We start from the raw sequence: 13,722 nt of genomic DNA, 5'->3' as shown, positions 1-13,722 counted from the left end.
CAGGCTTTCCAAGCTCACTGTGCTCTGCAGGAACAGCAGCAGCGTCTGCGGAGTCACTTGGGTGGCACTCAGGTCTCTGCAAGCATTTGAAAGGGCTCATTAAATTCTGCGGTGACATGGCCAGAACTCTGCTCTGAGAGCAAGCCCGGGGCCCTGATGATGGTGGTGCTGTTGGCAGAGGGATGCACTTCTGCCTAATGCAAGGGAAGCCGTTCCAGAGCCCAGCTTCTCTGTGCCTTGGCCTGCTCTGAACCAGGGCGTCACAATCAGGAGGGCAATCCTGCAGCTCTCGTGGCAGACAGATGCCACCGGAAAGGACTGCCCCTCTCCCGACCCTCCTGCTGCTCTCCCCTGAGGGCAGCTCCAGTCCCTGAAGAAGGCAGGAGCCTCGAGCTGCTGGCACGAGTGCTCCAGCGGGAGTGCAGTTTACTCCCAGAGCCCTGCGGCCCCTGCAGGGCCCCAGAGCTGGATGGGCTCTCGTCTCTGAAGGTTTGTGTCCCAGTTCCTGGGTTGCTTTGCAGCTGGGGACACACCAGCCCTGCTTGGCCTTTGCCTTGCTCTGCCGGGGCCAGGGGTATTTGTGTCTCCAGCAGACTCAGGCTGGGCAAGAGGGAGATTTGCTCCTGCATCTCTGCTTTCCTGAGCACAGGGCACTCGAGAGAGACACAGCTCTCTGTTGGTCTGCTCCAAAGGAGCCCATACTTACAGAGAGCTCACTGCGGGCAGCTTGAAGAACGCAGCGTCAGCAATGACAGCCAGCGGGTTATGGCTGAGGATGCTGAGAAACAACAGAGCTCTGTGAGGGCTGATGGCAAGGACGGGAGCTGGGTGTGCCGGGCACGTGGGGATGGCCCGGCCGCTTTCAAGGAAGCCTTGCAGGAGATGAGCAGGGCAGGGGAAAGGGCCCTTCCAGCTGCACACTCCGGGCGCTCCCTGGCTGACACCCCCGGTCAGAATCAGGACTTTGCAGAGGGCAAATCTGCTCTTGCCCGCTGACCCTGCAGAGACCCTGCAGAGACTCGCTCTGCCCTGCCTTGAGCCCTGGTCCCACTTACAGCTCCTGGAGAAACTGCATCCCGTGCCAGGCCTGGAAAGTGCCGCTGCGGATCTGCGTGAGGCCATTCCCGGAGAGGTTTCTGGGGAAAGAGGAGGTCACACAACGGAATCGGGCCTGTCCCACAGGAAGAGGGGCTGAAGCGGGATCCCTTGGCAGGAATGGTGCAAATGCAAGGTGGAAGAGGGGGGAAGCTGCTGCTTTCTCAGTGTTTGTAGCCTGCCCAGGAGGGGAAGGGAAGGGCCCAAGGGCTGACTCTATTTCTGTGCCAGCATGCAGCCGAGCCTGCAAGAACTGGCTGCTCTGATGGCTGCGTGTGGACGATCCCGCCGGGGTCTGTGCCCCCGGCGTGGCCCTCCAGCCATCGGCACTGACCTCTGCAGCTCAGCTGGGCCCTGAGCAGGGCAGATTTAGGGACTGCTGGGAAAAGAACGGGAGCATTTTCCGACACAGGAAGGGTGCCCAATGCAAAGACTTCACTAAAACCCCAGGAGGAAACTTTATCACTCACAGAAGCTTCAGGAAAGGCAGTGGCTCGAAAGCACGTTCCTCAATGGACACAATCTCATTGCCAGACAAATCCCTGTTCCAGTCAGAACACCAAATGTCACTTCCATTTGCCCTGTTGCTTTTACTTGCCTCTGCAGCCTGCATCCCCGGAGGGACCAAGGCCACTTGCCCGGGGCTGGGCTGAGCAGCAGGGCCCCAGGGAGGGGCAGGCAGGAGCCCCCTGTCCTGGGCAGGGCACGGTGCTTACAGGTGCTTCAGCAGGAACAGCCCCTGCAGGGAATGGCTCTTCACTGCCCGCAGCTCATTGTCCCTGAGCACTCTGCAAGGGGACACGGGGACATTGTGACAGCGGCCGCTGGCCAGCAGCAAATGGGATTGTCATGGGAAAATCTCCTGCAGCAGCTTGACTGGAGCATCTCCTTGGGTCCCTGCAGGCATCGTCCCCACTCCTGGCCAGAGCAGGCGCTTGCTCCTGGCCGGCTGAAGCTGACCACAGCCTGGTCCCCGGGCAAACAGACACCGGGTCGGTGCCCTGGGCTGCAAGGGACGTGGCTCACGGCATTTCCTGCCATCCTGGGAAGCCCTGGCCATTCACACCCCTCCTTGCAGAGCAGCCCAGCTTTGAATTCCAGTGGAAACGCGTGGTGTGGGGGCTGCTGCTCCAACCCCTGAGCAAAGCATGGAAAATACCCAAAGTCCTGACATTTGACATGCTGCAGGGCACTTACAAGGTCTCAGCCCACGGGTAGTTCTTCCAGGCTCGTTTTCCAATCTCAGCAATGGAGTTGCCAGTGAAATCTCTGCAAAGAAAGGAAAGACACCGCTCCCCCTCGGGAAAACCCATTTCCCTGCCCATTCGGCTGCTGAGCTGGAAGCGGGCTTTGCCTGGAGAAGGCCCAGGGTACCCAGCCTGGCGTCCCCCTTGTGCTGAGCGCGGGCCCCCAGCCCGCCCTGTCTCCTGCCAGGGAGTCCCCCGGGTGTCCCCCGTGGGCTTTGCAGCAATAGGGAGCTGAGGAGGGGGAGCTGCAGGGGTCTGTGGGGCGGCCCCTACTCACAGCACGGCGAGGGCCCGGCGGCGGCTGGCCGGGGGCACGGTGGCCAGGCCGGCGTGGCGGCAGTCCAGCAGCCCACGCCCTGCGCAGCGGCAGGGCTGTGGGCAGAACTCCTTGGACACTCCTGGGGAGGGGGCCACTGCCAGCAGCAGGGCCAGCAGCAGCAGAGCGCGCACGAGACGCATCACCAGGTCCATGGCGAGGCAGGACTGGCTGCAGTCGCCTGGGACACAAACCTGAGGTGTTGGTGTGGCGGTTCTTGTGTCACAGTGGTGCTGCCCATGTCACTGTAGCAGTGCTCGTGTCACTGTGGCGGTGCTTGGCATCAGAGCTCTCAGCAAACCAGAGTTCAGGTGATGCTGTCACCTAATGACTCTGTCACAGAGCCATAAGTCTGTAGAATCATGGAATGGATTGGCTTGGCAGGGGCCTTAAGGATGAGCCAGTGCCACCCCCTGCCATGGGCAGGGACACCTTCCACTATCCCAGGTTGCTCCAAGCCCCGTCCAACCTGGCCTGGGACAGTGCCAGGGATGGGGCAGCCACAGCTTCTCTGGGCATCCTGTGCCAGGGCCTCCCCGCCCTCACAGGGAAGAATTTCCCCCCAACAGCCGATCTAAGCCAGCTCTCCGTCACTGTGAAGCCATTCCCATTTGGTTTGGGCTTGTGTGGGCAGGTTTTGGTAGCAGGTGGGTGGCTGCAGGTGTTGTGTTGTTGAGATTTATTTTGGTTCTCATTATCCTGCTCTGCTTTTGTTGGTAATAAATGTAATTAGTATCTCCAAGTTCCGTCTGTTGTGTCGCTGACGGTGATCGGGGAGGGACCTCTCCCTCGCTTTCTGTCAACTCGTGAGCCTTTCGCTGTCTTTATCTGCCCTGTCCACTTGCGCAGGGCAGTGAGAGCGCCTTTGGTGGGCACTCGGCATCCAGGCAGGGCCAAAGCCCGCCATGGCGCTGGGAGAGCGAGGGGAGCTTCCCGAAAGCCGGGAAAAGCCCGGAACGTCCGCCGGGAGAGCCTGAGGGAGCCGCAGCGCCAGTGGCGGGAAGCGCCGGGAGCCTGAGGGGCGGCAGCTCCGCCTGAGCGCGGCGGCAACAGCAGCGGCGGCGGCCGGCCCGAGCCCGCTGGAAGCGCCGCTGCAGCCGAGGCCTGAGGCGAAGCGCTCCGGCAGCCGGGCTCTGGAGGCGGCAGCGCGCCGGGAGAGCGACGGCAGAGCGACGGCAGAGCTCCCGACGCGGCCGGAGCTCCGCGGCAGCGCCGGCACAGCCCGAGGGGCAGCGCGGAGCCCCTGACGAGCGGCAGCTCCGCCTGAGCGCGGCGGCCCCGGCAGCGACCCCGGTGCAAAAGGAGCCGCGGGCGGCTTTGGGAAGCCCGGCAGAGCCCCGCAAGCAGCGCGCAGAGAGGCGGCCCGGCCCCGGGCGGGCAGCGCGGCCGCTCCGGCGCAGAGGCAGCTCCGGCTGAGCGCGGCGGCCCCGGCAGCGGCCCCCCCGCCCTGAGGAGAAAGGCGCGGGCGAACAGCTCGGGCCGGGGCGGCTCCGGCAGCGCTTGGGGCAGGGCGGGCTCCAGTCGTGGGCACAGAGTCGCGGAGTCTCAGAGGCACCGGAAAGGAAAAGAGCTCCGGGTTCAGCGAGTCCATCCTGGGCCCGATCCCCGCCTTGGCAGCCAGACCAGAGCACTCAGTGCCCCGTCCAGCCGTTCCTCGGACAGCTCCAGGCATGGGGAGCCCACCACCTCCTTGGGCAGCCCCTTCCAAGGCCTCACCGCTCTTTCCATGAAGAAATTCCTCCTGATGTTTGTGTTTCCTGTCCCACCCACCTGGACGCTGTTTTAAGGCTGGTCTGAGCTAGATGAAACAAAGGTGCGTTTCACGATTTTGCATTAAGCCTCCCTGAGAAGATGATTCTGCTCGATGACAGCAGCCCTGCAGCAGGAGGCACAACAGTGCAACCATCAGCCTGGGAGCCGGGCGGGTGTGAGGGAGAGCAAAGGGAAGGAGGAGGAAAGCTCAGGGGTGTAGAGGGGACAATGCTGCTTGTGCAGCTCCAGGCCAGCACCACGGGGACACCAGTGCCGTGGCCTCTGCAGGAGGACACTGGCCGTTCCCCTTCCCACCCACCACCCGGAGCTCTTGTGCTCGCAGGAGACATTTGTAACACAAAAGTGTTGATCCTGGAAAGCTGCAGGGGCCTGGGGATGTTTTAGAAGCGCTACTGCAAAGCCTCTTATTTTGATATCCAAAGAGATATCCAGGAAGGCCTCTTTGGCATGGGAAAACACTACAGGGAGTGCTGGAGCGGGGCACTGGCACTGGGCTGGCAGAAATAACACCAGTGTGAGGTATGGCCAGCTGGATGCTCTTCTCAGCCCAGTGGCAGAGCTGAAGGGGGAAGTGGAAAGTTAAGGAGTGTTGGGGGAGTAGGAGAGGGAGAGGGACTGGTGGAGTCACTCTCCAGCAGCCACTGGACAAATGTCCCAGATGGACAAGTCCCAAGAAGCAGAGGATCCCCAAGGCTGTTGCCAGCAGGCAGAAGGAGGGGAACTGAAGAGACAGGGCGAATGGAGACAGGTCCCTGCTTGGGGCAACAGGAGAATCCCCTCCTGGTCCATCTCAGCTGCCCGGCTCCCTCTACACAACAGGGAGGAGGCTCTGGGCCTCTGGGAACGGGACAGTGACGATGTGGACGAAGGTCCATCCAGGTGGGAGCGCTTGCCCAGGGTGAGTCAGTCCAGCCACGCTGGTCGAGAGGCTCCCCTGGGACGCTGTCCTGAGGGGCAGAGGAGTCCAGGGAGGCTGGACATTGTGCAAGGAGAGATCCTTGAAGGCGCAGGCAGGAACAGGCCGTGCCCGTGTGCCCAAAGACGAGCTGGCGGGCAAGCAGAGCGGCTGATCAGGAAGCTTTGGCTGGGACTCAGGGCAAACACGGAATTTACAGCTTTGGAAGAAGGGCAGCACCGCAGGAGGACGGCGAGGATGTCGTTGGGAGATGCAGGGCGAAAGGCAGAAAGGCAAAGGCCCAGCTGGAACTGAATTTGGCCAATGCCATAGGGGAGAACAAGAAACGGCTTTTACAAATACATCAGCAACACCAGGAGGAACAAGAACAATCTTAATTTTTATTGAACGCAGGGGGAAACGTTGCCACAAGGCATGAGGAAAACCCTGAGGTACTGATGTCTTCTCTGGGTGTCCCGAGCTCGTGGCCACCCACAGCACCCTCTGGCCTTCCCTCAGCAGTGACAGAAGGAAAATAACAGTCAAGGAAAAAGCGTCCAAGGAAATAACAACAGCAAATGAAACAGCATCCAAGGAGAGCCTCAGCAGTTCCTGTAGTAGAACAAGAGGCGAAGAGTTGTTGGAATCCCATTAACTTCTTCAACCTCTTGAACCTCTTCCAGTCATGCAGGTTCTTCACATTATGTCTCTTCCTGGATTGCTTTTCTGTCAGCTTCAGCGGAATCCGGGATGAATTGAACCAATGCCAATTCAGGTTTTCTGAACAGTGAAAAGCACTTGAAAGTGGTGAGGAAAAGAAGGACTCTGAAAGGTGAGGATGAGCAGGCAGTCTGGGCAGATGGGTGACACTGGGAGGAGCTCCCTGCCCTTTTCTGCTCTACATCCTGTGCCTCCTTGCACTCCTTCTTCCCTTTCCATGGCAGTTTTACACCGCACCTGAAAAAACCAGAAAGGGAGAATGGGGATAAAAGAGAAGGCAGCTGGTGATGGAGGCTGAGGGCAGCAGGGCTGCCTGTGCTCTGCCCTGTCTGGGAAGCAGCCGCTGGAGGAGTTGGGAAGTGGCGTTCCCAGCGCTGCAAACCAATGGAGTGTGCAAGGTAAATGGGGAAAAAAAAGGCTTTTTGGCACCACATCCCCAGAAGTCCCTGCTCCCGGGCCATCAGCAGTGAGGTCTGGCCAGGGAGGGCTGCAGCAGGTGCCAGCACCTCTCCCTGCTCGCGGGGTGTGTCAGCAGAGCCTAAGGAAGAGGGGGAGCCCCAGCAGGGATGGCAGTGGCTGGAGGAGCTGGGAATGAGGCCTGCATGCAAAGGGCACCTGGAGAGGATGGGAGTGAGTTCTTCACCAGCCGCTGTGGGGAGGGAGCAGGGAAAAACAGGGCAGAGCCATCAGCAGAGGAGACTGTTGTGGGAACAGAGAGGCGTTTGCTCGCGCTCACAGAAAGTTGGGACCGCACTGGAGCCCAAGACATCCATCCCAGCAGTGGCGTGGGAAGGGCTGGCAGCTCCCAGGCGTGCCCAGCGCTCTCGCTCGGGAGCCCCTTTCCCGGGGCTCCCCCAAACGCGACGGGTTTGAAACACAGCCGGGGGAGTCCTCGGCAGCGGCACCCGCGCGGCTGCGGGGTTCGGGGAGGAGTTGCTCTTCACAGGAAAGACTCTTGGCGGCACAGCAGTGGCACGGGCAGGGAGCAGTTACCTTCTCAGGCAGAGAGTCCTGGTGTGGCAGGGTTGGGAATCAGCTTCATGAGACAGGAAGCGCATCTGGGGATGGAGAATGGGAGATTTGTTAGCATCAGTTTTCCTGTAATATTCTGCCAAAGAGGAGAGGGCAAAAGCTCTCATTGCTGCGTGGCTGAAGGCAGGAGAGCAAGGCAAAGCTTTGGGGAGAGCTGGGACAGAAGGCAGGCCAAGCTTCCCCCGGGCAGGCTGAACCCCGCTGAGCTGGGTGCTGTGGATGCTGCCACAAGCTGCAGGCTTGGGAAAGCATCTCCTGTGGTACCCAGCACGTGCAGGGGCATCTGCAGCGGCACCCGGGGCTCGTCACCTGGGCACTGCAGCTACAAGACAGACAGCTGGAGTCAAACAAGATATTGGCTTACGTGGAAGACAGTCTTCAGCATCACAGCAATGATAATGAAGACAGAACACAAAACCACAAACATGATCATTTCCTCTGTCTGCTCTGCCTTCTGTTCAGAGAAAAGGAAAGTAGATGATGGGGGGAAAGACGATTGCTCCTTCCATTCTCTTGCCCAGAAGGACACACACAGCAGTGCCCAGCAGCTCTCCTACCTTCCCTGTGGCTTCCTTGCCCTCCCCCAGGGCCATGCGTCTGGACAGGTCTTGCAGGGGACACTGGCCCTTGCATTCAGAGGCTCCCTGGTTCTCTTGCCTCTCACTGAGCACCTTTAGAAGCAGCCCAGTCTTTGAGACCATCTTGGCACAGGCCAGCTGGAGCTGGGGCAGGCTGCAGTCCGTCCTCAGGGCTCGCTCCACGTGGGCCGTGAACGTCCGCAGGCCTTTGTCCGGCACCAGCAAGCGCAGGAAACGATCGACCGTGGTTTCCAAGCGCTCTCCTGGAACCAGCGCAAGGTCTGGGCCTTGGGGGCTCCCAGGTTTATTGAGGAACCTGGAGCCTTCTTCCGGTTGCTTCCAGTGTGTCTCTATGGAGTCAGGGATGATCAGGAGGTGCCCGCCCAGAGAGGACTGCCCCTCTTCAGCCGTGGCCTCTGCCCTGCTGCTCGCAGCGGGGCGGCTCTGAACCAACGGGTCAGAGAGAAAATCCAGGTTCCTGTTTAGACGCTGGTCGACTTTGGGCTCTCCCACTGCTTTCATAGGGCCCATGACCTGGTAGAAAAGCTGATTATGTCCAACCGAATACTGGCTGTCCTGCTGCTGATTGTGAGTCCAAAGGAAGTTCTGCCTTGGAGCTGGATCTTGCTGCTCATCTCTGTGGTGTCCAGCGATAGAGGCATCGTCACTGGGGTTTAACCCACCAGCTCCATCCCAGGGGTTTAATGCTTGCCAGTTCAAACGGGAGTCCTGCTGCTTGTGATGCCAGCTTGAGGGTGTCTTTTCCTCCACATCCTTCAGCCTGGCAGGCTGGGGCTGCTGTGGGACAATGCTTTTAACAGTCTTGATGCTTTCAGCCTTGTCCACCTTCTTCTCGAGCTTGGCTCTCAGGTCATCAACGCTTGTTTTGCCTTCATGCCCTGAGAGGTGCTGAGGGGGATGTGAATTTGTTCTGGAATTGGCCAGGCTGCTGACATCACCCTCAGTGCTCAGGGTCAGGGCAACCGCAAATGTTACGGTTCCATGATCTCCCAGGGAAGGCTCCTTGGGCTTGAGGCTCAACACTGGGCTGGTGTTCAGCTCTCTGGGCAGTTGCGTGTCCATTATTTCTCCCCGTGTCTGAAGCAGACGAGCTGTGTGAGCTGGAGAACACCAAGAGAGCAGATCAGAGCTCGGCACAAAGCCCGGCTCAGAGGTTACCCCGAGCAGCAGGAGCTCGTCTCAAGGCCAGGGAGCAGAGTGGGGGATGTGTCGTGGAGAGGATTCCCTTCCAGCCATGCCATTATCCCCTCAGGGCAGAGCAGAGAGCTGGTTCTTTGCTGGTGTCTCTCCCGGGGCTCTGTTTGGGTGGGAGGGAAACATGCTGGGGGAATGGGTTTGGTGTCAAGAGAGTTTCCCACAGCTCCAGAGGAGCCAGGCTTGGGTTGCTCTGCAGGAGCCAGTGAAGAGCCAGAGAGCCCAGAGGAAAGATCAGCGCTGCAGCGGGGGCACAGACTGGCACGGGAGAGAAGCCCAGGGACTGCTTGGCTCCAGGGCCGTTCCCAACAGCAGCCGCTCAAGCTGTTACACCATGAAAAACTTCCTGAAGGGCACCGGAGCTCTGGGACTGTGCCGTGGGAAACGTGGGGCTGAGGCAGTGAGAGAAAGGAGCTTCCTGGGGAGCCTGGAAACCTGGCTGTGTCTGTTTGCAGAAGTCCAGCCTGGCCCTGCTGTGGAGAGGAGGTTCCCTCCCCTGTGCCCAGCTAGAGCAGGACAGTGCTTTGCTCCCCCTGCACAGGCCAAGGAGGGAATAACGGTGCTCGGTGTTCACCCTGCAGAGCACATCGGGGTCCCTGCCCTCTCTCCTGCACGTGGCAGTGGGGTGGCCCAGTGAGCTGTTCCTTCTCCAGACAGTATTTGACGCACAAGATATGAGTAATGCCCAGGAACTTTTCAACCCAAGGTGTTTTGTGCAAGTCCTGGACTCCAAGGGGAGGCCAGGAGCCCCAGCACGGGGCAGTGCTGCAGCACCTCCCCGGGCTCAAGAGAGGTGGCAGATGTCAGCTCCCCCCAAGCCCCTCCGGACACCAACCGCACTGCGGGGCGCTGGTGCTGCACAGCTTCTCGCAGAGGAACTGGATGGTCCTGCACGGGCTCTCGGCGAGGGGACGCTCCTGGCACAGGCAGCAGGCCACATCCTTGGGCACTTGGCTAAAGACAAGAGGGGATTATTGGAGGAACAGCCGGCCACCCAATCCATGTCTGCGAGCCCAGCTCAGGGAACAGACGGATACCACGCGTGGGGGCTGTGCTTCACGGTGTGCCACAGCTCTGGCAAAGTCCCCTCACTCCCAGTCCTAAACATCAAAAGGGGGTTTCACCCTGGAAAATGCAACTGCTCCCTAAATACCACTTGACACACAAGTGCACCCGCCTGGAGTTGAAAGTCCGCTTTGAAAAACCTGCAGCAAGTCACCCAGAAGGTGAAATTGTGCCTCTGAGCTGCTGAGTTTGGCAGAAGTTTCCCAGAAGGAAACAGCAACCCTTGAGCTTACTGGGCTTGTTCTGGTTTTGTGTCCCACGGATTTGTTTTGCAAGCAGAGCCCTTGTCCCAGCACTCAGGGCGTGCTGGCGGCTGGGGCTCAGTCCCACACACTCACAGGCTTTCCAAGCTCACTGTGCTCTGCAGGAACAGCAGCAGCGTCTGTGGAGTCACTTGGGTGGCACTCAGGTCTCTGCAAGCATTTGAAAGGGCTCATTAAATTCTGTGGTGACATGGCCAGAACTCTGCTCTGAGAGCAAGCCCGGGGCCCTGATGATGGTGGTGCTGTTGGCAGAGGGATGCACTTCTGCCTAATGCAAGGGAAGCCGTTCCAGAGCCCAGCTTCTCTGTGCCTTGGCCTGCTCTGAACCAGGGCGTCGCAATCAGGAGGGCAATCCTGCAGCTCTCGTGGCAGACAGATGCCACCGGAAAGGACTGCCCCTCTCCCGACCCTCCTGCTGCTCTCCCCTGAGGGCAGCTCCAGTCCCTGAAGGAGGCAGGAGCCTCGAGCTGCTGGCACGAGTGCTCCAGCGGGAGTGCAGTTTACTCCCAGAGCCCTGCGGCCCCTGCAGGGCCCCAGAGCTGGATGGGCTCTCGTCTCTGAAGGTTTGTGTCCCAGTTCCTGGGTTGCTTTGCAGCTGGGGACACACCAGCCCTGCTTGGCCTTTGCCTTGCTCTGCCGGGGCCAGGGATATTTGTGTCTCCAGCAGATTCAGGCTGGGCAAGAGGGAGATTTGCTCCTGCATCTCTGCTTTCCTGAGCACAGGGCACTCGAGAGAGACACAGCTCTCTGTTGGTCTGCTCCAAAGGAGCCCATACTTACAGAGAGCTCACTGCGGGCAGCTTGAAGAACGCAGCGTCAGCAATGACAGCCAGCGGGTTATGGCTGAGGATGCTGAGAAACAACAGAGCTCTGTGAGGGCTGATGGCAAGGACGGGAGCTGGGTGTGCCGGGCACGTGGGGATGGCCCGGCCGCTTTCAAGGAAGCCTTGCAGGAGATGAGCAGGGCAGGGGAAAGGGCCCTTCCAGCTGCACACTCCGGGCGCTCCCTGGCTGACACCCCCGGTCGGAATCAGGACTTTGCAGAGGGCAAATCTGCTCTTGCCCGCTGACCCTGCAGAGACCCTGCAGAGACTCGCTCTGCCCTGCCTTGAGCCCTGGTCCCACTTACAGCTCCTGGAGAAACTGCATCCCGTGCCAGGCCTGGAAAGTGCCGCTGCGGATCTGCGTGAGGCCATTCCCGGAGAGGTTTCTGGGGAAAGAGGAGGTCACACAACGGAATCGGGCCTGTCCCACAGGAAGAGGGGCTGAAGCGGGATCCCTTGGCAGGAAAGGTGCAAATGCAAGGTGGAAGAGGGGGGAAGCTGCTGCTTTCTCAGTGTTTGTAGCCTGCCCAGGAGGGGAAGGGAAGGGCCCAAGGGCTGACTCTATTTCTGTGCCGGCATGCAGCCGAGCCTGCAAGAACTGGCTGCTCTGATGGCTGCGTGTGGACGACCCTGCTGGGATCTGTGCCCCCGGCGTGGCCGTCCAGCCATCGGCACTGACCTCTGCAGCTCAGCTGGGCCCTGAGCAGGGCAGATTTAGGGACTGCTGGGAAAAGAACAGGAGCATTTTCCGACACAGGAAGGGTGCCCAATGCAAAGACTTCACTAAAAACCCCAGGAGGAAACTTTTATCACTCACAGAAGCTTCAGGAAAGGCAGTAGCTCAAAAGCACGTTCCTCAATGGACACGATCTCATTGCCAGACAAATCCCTGTTCCAGTCAGAACACCAAATGTCACTTCCATTTGCCCTGTTGCTTTTACTTGCCTCTGCAGCCTGCATCCCCGGAGGGACCAAGGCCACTTGCCCGGGGCTGGGCTGAGCAGCAGGGCCCCAGGGAGGGGCAGGCAGGAGCCCCCTGTCCTGGGCAGGGCACGGTGCTTACAGGTGCTTCAGCAGGAACAGCCCCTGCAGGGAATGGCTCTTCACTGCCCGCAGCTCATTGTCCCTCAGCACTCTGCAAGGGGACACGGGGACATTGTGACAGCGGCCGCTGGCCAGCAGCAAATGGGATTGTCATGGGAAAATCTCCTGCAGCAGCTTGACTGCAGCATCTCCTTGGGTCCCTGCAGGCATCGTCCCCACTCCTGGCCGGAGCAGGCGCTTGCTCCTGGCCGGCTGAAGCTGACCACAGCCTGGTCCCCGGGCAAACAGACACCGGGTCGGTGCCCTGGGCTGCAAGGGACGTGGCTCACGGCATTTCCTGCCATCCTGGGAAGCCCTGGCCATTCACACCCCTCCTTGCAGAGCAGCCCAGCTTTGAATTCCAGTGGAAACGCGTGGTGTGGGGGCTGCTGCTCCAACCCCTGAGCAAAGCATGGAAAATACCCAAAGTCCTGACATTTGACATGCTGCAGGGCACTTACAAGGTCTCAGCCCACGGGTAGTTCTTCCAGGCTCGTTTTCCAATCTCAGCAATGGAGTTGCCAGTGAAATCTCTGCAAAGAAAGGAAAGACACCGCTCCCCCTCGGGAAAACCCATTTCCCTGCCCATTTGGCTGCTGAGCTGGAAGCGGGCTTTTCCTGGAGAAGGCCCAGGGTACCCAGCCTGGCGTCCCCCTTGTGCTGAGCGCGGGCCCCCAGCCCGCCCTGTCTCCTGCCAGGGAGTCCCCCGCGTGTCCCCCGTGGGCTTTGCAGCAATAGGGAGCTGAGGAGGGGGAGCTGCAGGGGTCTGTGGGGCCCCTACTCACAGGACAGTGAGTTCTTCCTCTGTTATCTCCTTGCTGTTACTTGAGTGGGAAGCGCCCCAGAGAAACAGCAACAGTGAGGGGATGCCGTCACCCCAGGACGAGGTGCCTGTGCCCAGTCCCTGCGGTGCACCCCAAGAGCCGCCGCATTTACCCCTCTCTGCAGAGGAGGGTGCTGTGGGTGGCCACGAGCTCGGGACACCCAGAGAAGACATCAGTACCTCAGGGTTCTCCTCATCCCTTGTGGCAACGTTTCCCCCTGCCTTCAATAAAAATTAAGATTGTTCTTGTTCCTCCTGGTGTTGCTGATGTATTTGTAAAAGCCGTTTCTGTTCTCCCTTATGGCATTGGCCAAATTCAGTTCCAGCTGTGTCTTTGCCTTTCTGCCTTTCTCCCTGCATCTCCCAACGACATCCTCGCCGTCCTCCTGCAGTGCTGCCCTTCTTCCAAAGCTGTAAATTCTGTGTTTGCCCTGAGTCCCAGCCAAAGCTTCCTGCTCAGCTGCTCTGCTTGCCCGCCAGCTCGTCTTTGGGCACACGGGCACGGCCTGTTCCTGCCTGCGCCTTCAAGGATCTCTCCTTGCACAATGTCCAGCCTCCCTGGACTCCTCTGCCCCTCAGGACAGCGTCCCAGGGGAGCCTCTCGACCAGCGTGGCTGGACTGACTCACCCTGGGCAAGCGCTCCCACCTGGATGGACCTTCGTCCACATCGTCACTGTCCCGTTCCCAGAGGCCCAGAGCCTCCTCCCTGTTGTGTAGAGGGAGCCGGGCAGCTGAGATGGACCAGGAGGGGATTCTCCTGCTGCCCCGAGCAGGGACCTGTCTCCATTCGCC

General features: G+C 60.0%; 1 protein-coding gene across 1 annotated transcript; it reads right to left on the bottom strand.

Moving 5' to 3' along the window:
• Positions 1-388: 388 nt before the first annotated feature.
• Positions 389-3,132, bottom strand: LOC116435427 (leucine-rich repeat-containing protein 37A3-like). Its single transcript, XM_032091764.1, has 5 exons — positions 2,293-3,132; positions 1,812-1,883; positions 1,566-1,637; positions 1,056-1,136; positions 389-778 (listed from the first exon to the last, which is right to left on the bottom strand). Exons 1-5 carry the CDS (start codon positions 2,418-2,420, stop codon positions 703-705), a joined length of 429 nt encoding a protein of 142 aa, XP_031947655.1. The 5' UTR covers positions 2,421-3,132; the 3' UTR covers positions 389-702.
• Positions 3,133-13,722: the final 10,590 nt, after the last annotated feature.

This window comes from Corvus moneduloides, chromosome 26, assembly GCF_009650955.1.
Source record: "Corvus moneduloides isolate bCorMon1 chromosome 26, bCorMon1.pri, whole genome shotgun sequence".
Taxonomy (NCBI): domain Eukaryota; kingdom Metazoa; phylum Chordata; class Aves; order Passeriformes; family Corvidae; genus Corvus; species Corvus moneduloides.
Note: the sequence above shows the minus strand (reverse complement) of the source record. Positions and strands in the feature narration are given on the sequence as shown.